At 46.2% G+C, this 14,636-nt stretch overlaps 1 protein-coding gene across 3 annotated transcripts in view; it reads left to right on the top strand.

The window, feature by feature from the left end:
* Positions 1–14,636, top strand: part of OCA2 (OCA2 melanosomal transmembrane protein) — a 353,285-nt gene that overhangs the window by 97,139 nt on the left and 241,510 nt on the right. For all 3 annotated transcript variants that reach the window (NM_001131493.2, XM_054531033.1, XM_054531034.1), the window contains 2 exon segments: positions 12,369–12,440; positions 13,357–13,422. In NM_001131493.2, coding sequence (NP_001124965.2) covers positions 12,369–12,440; positions 13,357–13,422 — 138 coding nt within the window.

The following is a 14,636-nucleotide window of genomic DNA, read 5'->3' on the forward strand; positions in this document are numbered from 1 at the left end:
GCTGAGCTGAGCTGCAGGCAGTGTGAGAGGAGCCTCCCAAGCCTGCCTGCCTCCTGGACGCCCTGACACCATGGTCCAGCTCGCAGGGGCAGTGCGAGGTGAGGCCGGCACACAGTTTCTGTCACAGCCACATTGTGAGGTGTGGTGATTTTCTTTTATATACAGGAAGAAATCTGGGGCTCAAGGGATGGAGGGGCTTCCACCCCCACAGTCTGATGATCCCTCATAGCCTTGTCTGTCATCAAAAGATCGGGCTGCCGTGAGAGCGCGGGATCAAGTGGAAGGACGTTGGGGTGCACGTGAGTGTGTGACTGTGTGTGTTTTAGTACATGAGTGTGTGTATTACTGTTTAAGTGCATGTGAGGCTGTGTGTGAGTCACAGCGAGGGTGTGTGTGTGAGACCATGTGTCTGTGTGTGACTGCATGTGAGAGTGTGACTCTCTGTTGTGTCTGTGTGTGCAAGTTAGTGTGTAAGTCAGCGTGTGAGACTGTTAGTGTGTGGGCATGTGAGGGTGTGTGTCAGACAATGTGTCTGGGTGTCACAGGGTGTGACTGCATGGTTGTGTCTGTGTGTACCAGTTAGTGTGTGAGTGTGAGACTGTGTTAGTGTGTGGGCATGTGAGGGAGGGTGAGTGTGAGACCGTGTATGTGAGGTGAGGGCGTGTGACTGTGTGTGTCTGTGTGTGGGTGTGTGCCAGATGGTTCGGGTGCCTCGCTGGCGCCCCCGCAGGCTCCCCTGCAGCCCAGCTTGGAAGTCAGGGCCTGGGCCTGTTGCTCACACTCTGGTTGGAGAGGTGGTTTCCAGAGCACGTGCTCTCAGGAGCTGGGTGGCAGGCAAGAGTGCCCTGGGGACAATGCAGCACACCACGGGGACAGCCACTGCAGGGCGCCCAGCAGGGGGCTGAGAGGGGGCGGAGGCGCAGGGGATGCTCCCACCCCAGGGCCCGCAGCTTCTGCTGTCTAGTGTGCACAGGTCTTTCGATGCCGTAGGCTGCTTTTCCATGTTGAAAACAGGAGACGATGGACTGATGTTCTTCCGTGGGCTACTTTGGTAAATGGAAGGATCAATGACGTGCAGAGAGACCCACAGGAAGGAAGAGCAGGGTGTCTTGCAGACCCGTGGGGCCCAGGGCCTGGGTGGCAGCGGCTGGACGGTGTCTCCGCGCGGGCGCACAGCACGCTACGTGGACACCAGCAGAGCCGGGAAGGGACAGGCTGAGATCCTCGGTTTCGCGTCACTCTCAGGTCACCTTTCCCCGCTTGGGGCGTAGGCTGGAGCGTGACGCGGTGGAGGGAGCCGGCGGCGCGGGCGGGTTCGTGGGGTGGCCCTGGGAAGGCCCAGCTTTGCAGCACCCAGATCGAGGACGCGAGCAGACTGGGCTGGGGGTGGGACCGCCACCCTCATGGACGTCGAGGGCGGTCTCCAGACATCCGCCAACTCTGAGATCCCGTTTCTAAGAACCCCCGAAGGCCGTGTCATTGGCACACCTCGGGCTCAGCGTTCGGGGGGCACACTGCCCTGCGCACGGCTCACGCGCTGCACCACGGAGGGCCCTGCTTTCCAGTCGCTCCCTGCAGCCAGCGTGTGGCAGCCAGAATGCAGGCTTTCAGACTCTAGGCTGTGGTTTCTCCACATTTTACTCCCCTCACCCACAAAACAGAGTAACATCTCCTGGCTTGTTGTGGGAGACGAACGCGGCAGCATGTGTGGGGCACGGACGGGCGTCCTGGGTGGGGACCGCCAGCTTCCGGAGCTGTCTCTTGTCTGAACCAGGGGTAGGGACGGCGCCTGTTCAATTTTGTGTATTTAGGGATACAGTCACGCAAAGGCAGCTTTTGGAACATCTCGATTCTCTAAGGTGGGGAAGTGTGGCTGGCCGCTGTGACTCTCCGAAGCTGGTGGAGTTGGCAGCTCACAGGCTGTTTTATTGTGGAGCTAAGCTTCTATAGCTTCTGAGCAGAAAGCTTTTCCATATACCATACGAATTTGTATCTTAGGAACTGAGTACTGAAAATTCAGCTCTCCTTGCAGGCCAGGCAGGATCACGTGGGGGAAGAAACACAGTCCGTGCGTGGCTGACCGGCACCCGCAGGACCACAGCCCACAGCTGGGCGTCATCACTTCGGAACTGAAATCACAGCCAGGAGGTTTCGGATGCTCGAGGACTGCTCCACTGAATTCCTGTGGTGCCTTCGAGCTCTGGGATCTATTGTTCTGCATAACATAAGCCAGGCTAGAAAATCAGCTCAGTATTTGTGGGCAATACCTGAAAAGAAGATATTTGAATTTGGAGTGTATACCTTCTCCTTGGGTCACACGGTGTATGAGAGGCCTTGCAAAGGGAACACATCAGATAACACAAAACAATGACAAAATATCAACAAGAACAAGGGGCCAGGAACTCATCACATCCATGTAAGAGCAGAGGAAAGCACGCCTTGGCGGCAGGGACAGACGCAGCCCTGTGAGGCTCCCGCGTGGCCTGGAGCCCACCCCATCAGCCTGCTGAGGAAAGGCCAGCAGAAGATGATTGGGAACACAGGAACCCGGCTCTCCTGGACCGCTCAGCAGCCACAGGTTTACTCCTCACACCAGGTACACAATCTCCTCCCCAAAAGCTTTCATCCCGTTAAGGGCTCCTGCCCCCAATGCAGGAGCCGGTGATGGGATGAGGACCAGTGGCCACAGCCTCCGAGTGGGCATTCTCTGCCCTCATGCACCCCACAGACCACAGTGAGGTAGGGCACTCACCACAGCCCACCTCCACCCTGCAGAGAAAGGAAGCAGGCGGAGCAGGCCCTGCAGGGAGGCCCCATGGGGTCGGACCACGCCCCGCAGCTCCATGGTCTGGCATCTGCCACACACCTCTTAGCTTCCCCTGTTCCAGCCTCAGCTCAAGCCTCTATGTTCCAAAGATCCAAGTTGGTTAGGTATATTTTCTGACTTCCTTGGTATCCCAAGGGACACCCCTACTTCATGTTTTGCTACCGTGCAAGCCTAGTTGCCATTTTTCTGGCCTCTTGTATCAGCTTTTTTGGTGCCTCCTGCCCAACCTTGAAAGTCTTGCCATATATTTTAGCATTTTGCTTCTGGAGTGCCCCACGTCTGAACCAATTTCTGTTAGCCAATGTTTGCCGTGTCAGTGACCTACTTGAACATCTTGGTGCACACAGCCCACTCTGTTGTACTTATGGTGCAGAGTGCCGTGGGCCTGGCAGCTCTTGGCCTCTCCAGGCTCCAGGTCGCCTGGCTGGAATCTGATGGCGGAGCCGATGCTGCAGAGAACCAGGTGCCTCTGTGGCTCCTCTGCAGCTCTGCCCAGATGGGCATTTGTCAGGGCTGTGCGTGGCCTCCAGGTATCGCTGAGGTGCATGCTGTCCTCCAGCACCACATCCTGGGGCTGCAGCTCCCTGGGGGCAGTGCTGTGAGTTCAGGCAGCTGTCCTGTGGCTTGGGTGCCTTCATCTCTTCCATCCTGATGTGTCCAAGTGGTTTGGAAGTTTCTCTGCAACTTCCAAGTTTCCTTCACCCTTCCTCTTTGTTCTTTATTTTTTTCCTCTTTCACAGACACACAAGGAAAGAAAAATATGTGTTTTTTGGCAAGTAGTTGGTTATGTTTTAAATGAGAAATGTAGAATTAAATCCAAACCCCTCCCTGACCACATTGCCCCAGTGTCCAGCTCTGGCGGTCAGCTCCTCATCTCCCACACCCTCCTCTCCTTCCACCCCTGACCCCAGAGCTCCCTTCAGCCTCATATAAGTGAGATCATGCAGTATTTGTCCTTCTGTCTCACTTATTTCACTTAGCATTCAGGTTCATCCATGTTGTGCCAAATTGGCAGGACTTCCTTCCTTTTTAAGGGTGAATAATATTCCATTGTGTGTGTGTGTGTGTGTGTGTGTATATATATATATATATATATATATATATATATATAGTTGCAATGAACATGGCCGCACAGATATCACCCTTGAGATTCTGATTCCATTTCCTTTGGATATAGACCCAGAAGTGGGATTTTCTCAGTCATATGGTAGGTCTATTTTTAAGTTTCGTGAAAGTTCTATATTGCTTTCCATGTGGCTGTACTAATTTGCACCCCCACAGCATACTAGGGTTCCCTTTTCTTCACATCCTCACCAACACTTGTTATCTCTTGTCTTTTTGATAACAGCCATTCTAACAGGTGTGAGGCCATATCTCATTGTGTTTTTGACATGCATTTCTCTGATGATTAATGATGCTAAGCACCTTTTCATGCACCTGGGGGCCATTTGTATGTCTTCTTTGGGAAAATGTCTATTCAGATCCTTTGCCCATTTTTTTGGTCAGGTTATTTATTTTTTTGCTCTTGAGTTGTATGAGTTCCTTACATATGTTCGACATTAACCCCTTATCAGGTATATGGTTTGCAAATATTTTCTGAGTCTGTAGGTTGTCTTTTCATTTTGTTGTTTGTTTCCTTTGCTGTGCAGAAGCTTTTTAATTTGATATGGTTCCACTTGTTTATTTTTTGCTTTTGTTACCTGGGCTTTTGGTGTTATATCCAAAAAATCATTGTCAAGACCAGCATCAAGGAGCTTTCTCCTGTGTTTTCTTCCAGAAGTTTTACAGTTTCAAGTCTTACATGTAAGTCTTTAATCAATTTCAAGTCAATTTCTGTATATGGTGTAGGATAGGGGCCACTTTCATTCTTTTGTTTGTGGTTATCCAGCTTCCCAACACCATTTATTGAAGAGACTATCCTTTCCCCACTGTGTATTCTTGGAATTCTTATCAAATATTAGTTGACTGTAACATGCATGGGTTTATTTCTGGGCTCTTGATTCTTCTGCTCTATTGGTCTATATATCTGTTTTTATGCCAGTCATACTGTTTTGATTGCTATAGATGTGTAATATAGTTTGACATCAGGAAGTGTCATGCCTCCAGCTTTTTCCTTCTTACTCAGTGTTGACTTGGCTATGTAGGGTCTTCTGTGGTTCCATATAAATTAGAATTTTTTTTCTATTTCTATGAAAAATGCTGTTGGAATTTTGATAGGGATTACATTGAATCTGTATATTGCTTTGAGTAGTTACGGACATTTTAGCAATATTAATTCTTCCAAACCATGAACATGGGATATCTTTCCATTTATTTGTATCTTCTTTGATTTCTTCATTTATGTCTTACTGTCCTGAGTGTACAGATCTTTAAACTTCTTTGGTTAAATTTATTCCTATTTTATTCCTTTTGATGCTATTATAGATGGGATTATTTTCTTTCTTTTTCGGATAGTACATTGTTAGCATATTGAAGTAAAACTGATTTTTTTGTACGTGTTCTGATTTTGTGTCCTACGAATTTACTGAATTTGTTTATTAGTGTTAGCAGAGTTTTGGTAGAGTCTTTAGTGTTTTCTATATATAAGATCACATCTGTAAACAAATAGAGTTTAACTTCATCTTTTCCAATTTGGACATTTTTAATGTTTTTTTTGTTGTCTAATTGCTCTATCTAATACTTCTGGTACTACGTTGAATAGAAGTGGTGAGAGTGTGCATCCTTGTCTTGTTCCTGATCTTAGAAGAAAAGCTTTCAGCTTTTCACTATGGAGTATAATGTTAGCTGTGGACTTGTTATATATGGTCTTTATTATGTTGTGGTACATTTATTCTATACCTTATTTGTTGAGAGCCTTTAATTATGAAAGGATGTTGAATTTTCTCAAATGCCTTTTCTGCATTCATTGAGATGATCCAATGATTTTTATCCTTCATTCTGTTAAGGCAATGTATCACATTTATTGATTTGTGTATGTTGAACCTGTCCTTGGATTCAGGAATAATTCCTACTTAATCATAGTATATGATCCTTTTGATGTGCTGCCGAATTCAGTTTGCTAGTATTTTGTTGAGGATTTTTGCATCTATGTTCATCAGGGATATTGGCCTGAAATTAATTTTCTTTTCTTTCTCTCTTTCCTTTCTTTTCTTTCTCTCTTTCTCTTTCTTTCTTTCTTTCTTTCTTTCTTTCTTTCTTTCTTTCTTTCTTTCTTTCTTTCTTTCTTTCTTTCTTTCTTCTTTCTTTCTTTCTTTCTCTCTCTCTCTCTCTCTTTCTTTCCTCTCTCTCTCTCTCTCTCTTTCTTCTTTCTTTTTTGTAGTGTCCTTATCTGGCTTTGGTATGAAGGGTAACACCGGCTTTATAAAACAATCTTGGAAGTTTTCTCTCCTCTTCATTTTTTGCAAAAGTTTGAAGTTTTACAAAAGTTCCAGGATTGGCATTCTTTAAATGTTTGGTAGAATTTACCTGTGAAGCCATTGGTCCTGAGACTTTCTTTGTTGGAAGGTTTTTGATTAGTGCTTCAATCTTCTTACTTCTTATTGGTCTGTTCAGATTTTCTATTTTTTCTTGATTCAGGCTTGGTAGGTTGTATGTTTCTAGGAATTTACCAGTTTCTTCTAGGCTATCAATTCATAGGCATGTAATTGTTCATGTAAATGTCTTCTTTTTCATTTATAATTTTATTTATGTGAATGCTCTCTCTTTTTTTTCTTGGTAGGTCTAGATAAAGTTCCATCAATTTTGTTTATCTTTTCAAAACCAACTCTTAGTTTTGTTGATCTCTTCAATTGTCTTTCTAGTCTCTGTTTCATTTCTTTCTGCCAATATTTTTTTCCTTCTGTCAACTTTGGGCTTAGCTGGCTCTTCTGTTTCCTTGAGGTATAAACTTAGGTTGTTTATTTGAGCTCTTTCTTCTTTTTTAAAGTTTTATTTTATTTTTAATTTACAAATAAAAATTATATATATGTATGGGGTACAATGTGGTTTTCAATTCATGTATACACTGTAGTGTCATCCAGTCAGGCTAATGATTTTGAGGTAGGTATTTGTCACTATAAACTTCCCTCTTAAAACTGCTTTTGCTGTGTCCCATAAATTTTGGTATGTTGTGTTTCCATTTTTGTCTGTCTCAAGATACTTTCTGATTTCCATTTTATTTCTTTTATGACACATTGGTTGTTCAAGGGTGTGTTGTGGCTGGGTGTGGTGGCTCACACCTGTAGTCCCAGCACTTTGGGAGGCTGAGGTGGGCGGATCATGAGGTCAGGAGTTCAAGACCATCCTGGCCAACACAGTGAAACCCTGTCTCTACTAAAAATACAAAAATTAGTCAGGCGTGGTGGTGCTTGCCTGTAGTCCCAGCTACTTGGGAGGCTGAGGCAGGAGAATTGCTTGAACCTGGGAGGCAGAGACTGCAGTGAGCCAAGATCGCACCACTGCACTCCAGGCTGGGTGACAGAGCAAGACTCCATCTCAAAAAAAAAAAAAAAAAAAGTGTTGCTCAATTTTTGCATATTTATCAATTTCCCTATTTTCCTTCTGTTATGAATTTTTAGTTTTATACCATTGTGTTTGGAAAATATACTTGATATTATTTACATCTTCTAAAATTTGTTAAGTTCAAGCATGGTGGCTCATGCTTATAATCTTAGTGCTTTAGGAGGTTGAGGCAGGAGGATCACTTGAGACCAGGAGTTCAAGACCAGCTTGGGCAACATAGCAAGACCTCCATCTCTGAAAAAAAAAAAAATTAGCTGGACATGGTGGTGCACACTTGTAGTCCTAGTTACTCAGGAGGCTGGGGCAGGGGGATTGCTTAAGTCCAGGAGTTCAAGGCTGCAGGGAGCTTTGATTGCACCACTGTACTCCAGGCTGGGTGACAGAGCAAGACTCTGTCTCTAAGACAAAATTTTTTTTAAAAGAAATAAAATTTGTTAAGACTTATTTGTGACCTAATATGTGATATATCCTGAATAATTTTTTGTGTGTGCTAGAGAAGAATGTCTTTTTCTGCTGTTGGGTGGAAAGTTCGGTCTATGTCTGTTAGGTCCACTTGGTGTACAGTGCTGTTCAAGTCTGCTGTTTCCTGTCGGTATGTTCTATCCATTGTCTTAAATGGGACATTGAAGTCCCCTGTTACATTGCATTGCTGTCAATTTCTCCCTTTAGCTCTGTTAATACTGCTGTGTATATTTAGGTGCTCTGGTGTTGGGTGTGTACTTATTTATAACTGTGATAGGTCCCTGTTGAATTGACCCTTTTATCAGTGGAAGAGGGTGGGTAATGACCTTCTTTGTCTCTAGAGACAGTTTTTGACTTACAGTCTATTTTGTCTGATACAACTTTAGCTATCCCTGCTGTCTTTTGGTTACCACTGGAAATGGTAACCAAAAGAAGTCTTGTCTTTCCATCTGCTCGGTATCCCACCTATCTGGAATTTACATGATGACTAGCTGTAAACCTGTGTGACTATGGAGGGGCAGATGTGTGAAGATCAGAGATGCCCTAGATAATTTCCTTGGGGGCTGTTCCCAAACTCTTTCCTTTCTTCTCCCAGGAAGCAATGCTGGCCTTCTGTTTTGCAGGCTCTGTTCATGCATTTTCTGCTTCTCATTTGCTCAGCATGTATTGCTTACCCTGCAGAGCACTGAAGAAACCAAGAGAGGCACGCCACGCTCACAGGAGCTCACAGCTGGACTCTTGCCAAAGAAATTTGGGTGTAGGAAGAGGTGTGCTATATTTCCCAGAGCACGGGCAGGAAGAGAACCTTTATACAGTCCTTTAAGGCAGTGGTCCCCAACCTTTTTGGCACCAGGGACCAGTTTCATGGAAGACAATTTTTCCATGGACCATGGGGTGGGACATCATTTTGGGATGAAACTGTTCCACCTCAGATCATTGGGCATTAGTTAGATTCTCATAAGGAGTGGGCAACCTAGATCCCTCATATGCGCAGTTCACAATAAGGTTCACGCTCCTATAGGAATCTGATGCTACCGCTGAGCTGACAGGAGGCAGAGCCCAGGCGGTCATGCTCACTTGCCCAGCTCACCTCCCACTGTGCAGCCCTGGTACTAGTCCGTGGTGGGGTTAGGAGGGTTGGGGACCCCTGCTTTAAGGCATCTTTTAAGAATTTTTATTATTTTTACTCTTTAGGTCCATTTACCAGAAATTTTTTTATTCCTGATAGCTGAAAATTCTTTTTCTTAAGCATAGAAATTTAGTAATGTCCATCATTATATCTGAAGTAATGAACTCATCTTCTTCTAGAACCATGTAGTTTAAAAAGTTTTATTCCACATCCTAGAAGCTGATCATCAGCGTGCTTTTCCATTTTTTAAGTGGCAAGTGACGGTTTCTCCTCCCGTGTGGTGTGTGGGGCCCCTTCGCTGGTGGAAGAGGGTGGGTTTCTGAGTGAGGATAGCTGCATCCACATGTCCTAAGCACTCACTGTGGGCCACAGAGATGCTCATGTGTGGATCACTTGCAAGCCGGTGTGTGTGATGAGGGAGGGGAGAAAGGTGTTGACGGTGGCAGTGAGCGGAGCGAACTTAGCAAGTGCTAGGGGTGTCAGTGAGACCACGATGAGCCCAGCTGTCCTGAGAGGGCCATGGCTGTCTGCCTTGTCGTTTGCTCATTTGTGTGTTAATCTGCTAGGACTCATGATTTCATGATGTCCACGGACCTCCTCCAGAGCTGAGGGCTCCTCGAGGTACGTAGTGCAGTTTTCTGATTTTACCGATGAGCAAACAAGGCCCCACGAGGAGAGAGGAGGTGCTCTGGAGTAAGAAAATGCTGGTCTGCATCCTGGGCGCGCGTGTCCTTTGTTTTCCGACACAGGGACAGTTACTCAGCTGAGACTGTTTCCTCCTCTGCAAAGTGGATTATCATAGTTCTACTTCATGCAGTCACTGTGAAAGGTGCAGATGGTGTGTGTGGAGCACTTAATCCAGGGCCAGGTGCACGGTAGGTGCTCAATAAAAATTAGTTCTTTTTGCTGCTATCCAATCCTGCTGACCAGTGGCCGGCAGTCATGGTTCTTCACTCTTTTTTGTTTTTTGTTTGAGATGGGGTCTCGCTCTGTTGCCCAGGCTGGAGTGCAGTGGTGCAATCTTGGCTCACTGCAGCCTCTGCCTCCAGGGCTCAAGCAATTCTTCCACCTCAGCCTCCTGAGTCACTGGGACTATAGGTGTGTGCCGCCACACCTGGCTAATTTTTTTTTATTTTTAGTAGAGACGAGGTCTTGTGATGTTGGCCAGGCTGGTCTTGAACACTTGGCCTCAAGCAATCCGCCTGCCTTGGCATCCCAAAGTGCTGCGATTACAGGTGTGAGCCACCGTGCCAGGCCGGCTCTTTGCTCTTTACTGGAAGTCTCTTTTCCCTCCAGACAAAGTTAGCCCAAAGGTTAAGCCAGAAGAAGGGAACGTGTCATAGAGTGAGGTCACAGGGCTGGCTTGGAATAGGCTTCATCCCTATCTGCTCTGTCCCTGCAGTGACTTCCTCCTGTCATCCACATGCTGTATTTGCATGCTGTCACATCCTGTTCTGCTCATGAAGACTTAATTAAATATCAAAAAAGAGATATACCAAAGTGGGAAGTGTCTTCGCCTTGCTCTCTGTAGGGCGGAGAGGGCAGCCTGGCTTTGGTGCCTGCTCACCATGTCCAGCGGGTGAACCTCCACTCTCAGCACCATGGCTGTCAAGTTGGGGATGAATGCCTGCCCTGCCTGCTTCCTGGGGCCACCCTTGGCATTGGATAAGGACGTATCCTTAAAATGGGTCCTAAACTGGCTGGGCGTGGTGGCTCACGCCTATAATCCCAGCACTTTGGGAGGCCAAGGTGGGTGGATCATCTGAGGTCAAGAGTTGGAGACCAGCCTGGCCAACATGGTGAAACCCTGTCTCTACTAAAAATATAAAAACTAGCCAGGTGTGGTGGTGGGTGCCTGTAATTGCAGCTACTTGGGAGGCTGAGGCAGGAGAATTGCTTGAACTCAGGAGACGGAGGTTGCAGTGAGCCAACGCGGTGCCACTGCACTCCAGCCTCGGCAACGGAGTGAGACTCCGTCTCAAAAAGAAAAAGGGTCCTAAAGTAAGACTGAAAAGCAGAGAATGAACAGAAGGAATTATTAGAGTTTGGTAGCAAGTTATTGGATTTTAGGTATTTACATTTAAAACAAACAAAACAACTCTTAAAAACTGAAACTGTGAAAAGCCAACACCTAGTATCACATTTCCTGAAAATGAACTTTGAATCTAGTACTACACATTATAAATGAAATAATTTTAGTCAGAATTTGCATTTCAGGTAATTACTGGTAAAGGCAGTCAGTTTCTGTGACATGGAAACTGTGAAAAAATGGAGTGAAAGTCCCTTTAGGGGACTAAGAAATGAATAATGCATGCTAGCGTTTAATTTTCTGCTTGTTCTTGCCACATTCTTTTTGTATTTTTTTAACAAATTTATTGAGGTATAATTTAAATACCATTAATTTCACCCCTTGGAAATGTATGATTAAATTATTTTTACCAGATTTAGAGTTTTGCCACCATCACAAGTTCTAGAACATTTCATCACCCCATAAGGATCCCTGGGACCCGTTTCCAGTCAACCCTTGTTGCTTTCCCCAGCCTTGGGCAGCCCTGATCTTTCTGTTTCTCTAAATTTACTTTTTCTGGAAAGTTCATATAGATGGACCGACCCCATCTTCTGCGTCTGGCTTCTTTCCCCAGCATCGCTTCTAAGCATTCATCCGTGCACGAGCTGTGCCGCATTTTCTTTATCCCTTCACCACGGATGGACATTTGGAATGTTTCCAGTTTTCGCCTCCTTTGTATAATGTTGTTATGAGCATCAGTGCTTTGTGTGGACATGTGTTTTCATTTCTTTTGGGTGGATTCCTAGTAGAATTGCTGGGTCATATGGTAAATTTATGTTTAACTTCGTAAAAAACTGCCAAACTGCTTTCCACAGTGGCTAGCCCATTTTACATTCCCACTAGCAATGTATGAGGGCTCCAATTCTCCACATCTTGGCCTTTTCTCATATTTTGTCTTAGAAATTCCACTTCCATTTGAATTATAATCAAATAGAAAAGATGCTTTTGTGATAACACAGACATCTCAATTAGATGAAGTGTTCGACTGTGTACCTTTGGTTTAACAGCAGCCTAGTAATTGGGAGGAATTGATTTATGTTGCTGAACAAATGGGCCAGTTGCCAAGGGAGCATATGGCAAATAATTAATGAGAGTTTGCTATGGCCTTTCTTATAGAACATACTCCATCTGGCCTTCCGCTGCTTTATCAGGGTCATCTAATTATTTAGGAAATGCAAGCAGCTTCCCTTAGATGGCAGGTTGTTGGTAGCTGTATGTGTCTGTGGGGTGTCCAGGCCTGAAACAGCAAGACCCATGACTTACCATTTGAATAGATGTGGTACACAGTGGCAGATATAGACCCCCTCACGTCCACACAGGCTTTTGTGTGTGCTAACTCCCTTGCGGACTGGAACGCAGTAATTTCCTGTGCTTCTTTCCAGATCGTGCACAGAACTCTGGCGGCCATGCTGGGTTCCCTTGCAGCACTGGCAGCACTGGCTGTGATTGGCGATGTAAGTTGTCACAGTCCCAATCCCTGGCTCACCACTCAATGGAATGTCAGCTCAAAGATGTTCCGGGATTCAGGCTTTCGCTGGTTTTTTCACTATTTTATATGCCACGTCCATGTTTTTGCCCAAGAACCATGCTAGAGGTATGAACTAACAAGCTACAGCATTGAAGAGTATTTTTCATTAGGTTTTGTCACACACTCACATCCCACTGGTGTGATTCCTCATCATGGCTGAGGAAAGGCTCCTCATGGGCATGTTTGCCTAGGGCTGTGGAGCTGGGTTGTGGTGGGGCTGGATCTGGGTGTTGGAACTAGAAGGGACCGTCCTAGCTGGTGCAGAAAGGTGGGAGTCAGTTGGGCCAGCGTCTGTCCTGCAGAGATCAGGAGGCCCCTGGAGAGGCGTGTTTGGGGATGAGGGGGTCCTGTTTGGGTCTGAGCAGGGCCTCTCTGGCAGGGACATGGGAAACAAATGTAGGGAAAGAACAGAGACCAGTGGCCACTGGGGATGGAGGCCCAGAGTTGTCTGAGAGGCAGTGCTGGAACCCACCTGAGAGTGGGACAGATGGCCATGCCAGTTCCTGTCATCTGGCCTCAGGCACAGCACTGCAGAGAGCACATACAGACTCCACTAGGAATGTAACCAGGGGCCAGTCCCGCCATGTGGGAGCTGCCAGAGGCAGGGGCTAGAAAAAATTTTATTACTAAATGCATAGATTTGACATTATAGATGCCCTGGGTCAAGACTGTTTTTCAGCAGCGATATAATCCAACTTCAAAGGCAAGTGGATGGTGATGGTGAGATTTCCAACCCTGGCCTGCCCACTGAGTGGGTCTGCAGCAGGGGGCAGCGCTTCATTAGGCTCATCACTGGGATGGCGGCGCATGGAGTAATTGGCAAATTTGTGCTTTGATTGCAGAGACCCAGCCTGACCCATGTGGTGGAGTGGATTGATTTTGAGACGCTGGCCCTGCTGTTTGGCATGGTAATTACAGCCCTCCCCGTGGGACTGGGCTCCACGCCTGCGGTAACCGGGCCTTCTCTGGTCTCCGCCACTGAGGGTCCTTCATTATGTTAAAGACACAGTGCCTAGGGCTTGACTGAGAAGTGTTAGTGCAGGTCTCATGAATCTCTCCTGAGGAGGAATGGAATGGGGCTATGGTTCGTGAGCGGGAGAATTCCAACCCAAGGCATGTCTGACGATGAAATCATATTGCCATTTAGAAAAGCTAGCAATTCTTTTGAGTTATTGCCGTTAAAATAAAAAAAGGACTATCCCAGATAAATAAACTATGTAGGAGTTTCAGTGGGAGAGAGAGTACCTTTCATTATGTGAATAAAGGAAGGTGTCACTCCTAAGTATTAGTTGGGTGTTTGCTAATTGATCATAGTGCCCAGTGGCCACTCTGTACTGTGAGGAATGCCACCAAATCCACCTGCAGGAACTCGAAGTGCCCAAACAGTCCAGTGAGACCACAGGAGGGCTCTTCCTCTCTGGGCTAGAAGACTTGCTCTGTGTACAGCTGGGCACTATAGATCCTCATTTTCCTTGCCAACATTTCATCCCTCCCAAGGCTGGCTGACATAGCGGAGGGCCCAGCTATGTGACCTGATGGAAACTGTGCTGCCATCCTCTGTGGGTGGCACGCAGGGAGGCAGGCCAGTGCTCTAACCCTGGCTTCACAGGGTAACTAATACTTGTGTCAGGTCTGAGAACGTATACAGGGTTTGGGCATCTGGATAGAAGAGAGGAAGTGTACCAGATATCCCTGAGATATGCCTTTTTAAAAAAAGGAATGCTATATTAGTTTGCTAGGACTATGTAACAAAGTACCATAGACCGTGTGGCTTAAATAATATTTTCTCACAGCTCTGGAGGCTGGAAGTCCGATATCACGGTGTGGGCAGGCATGGTTTCTCCTGAGCCTCCCTCCTGGGCTTGTAGATGGCACCTTCTCCCTATGTTTTCACTTTGTCTTTCCCCTGTGTTTCTGAGTCCTGAGACCCTCATCCTATAAGGACATCAGTCACACTGAATGAGGGCTCATCCTAACAACCTCATTTTAACTTAATTACCTCCTTCAACGCCCTCACTCCAAATACAGTCACGTTCCCAGGTACTAGGGGCTAAGACATGAACATATGAATTTTGGGGGACACAGTTCAGCCTATAAAAATGGCTTCAGCATGTTTTTCTCG

This window comes from Pongo abelii, chromosome 16 (genome assembly GCF_028885655.2).
Source record: "Pongo abelii isolate AG06213 chromosome 16, NHGRI_mPonAbe1-v2.0_pri, whole genome shotgun sequence".
Lineage (NCBI taxonomy): Eukaryota > Metazoa > Chordata > Mammalia > Primates > Hominidae > Pongo > Pongo abelii.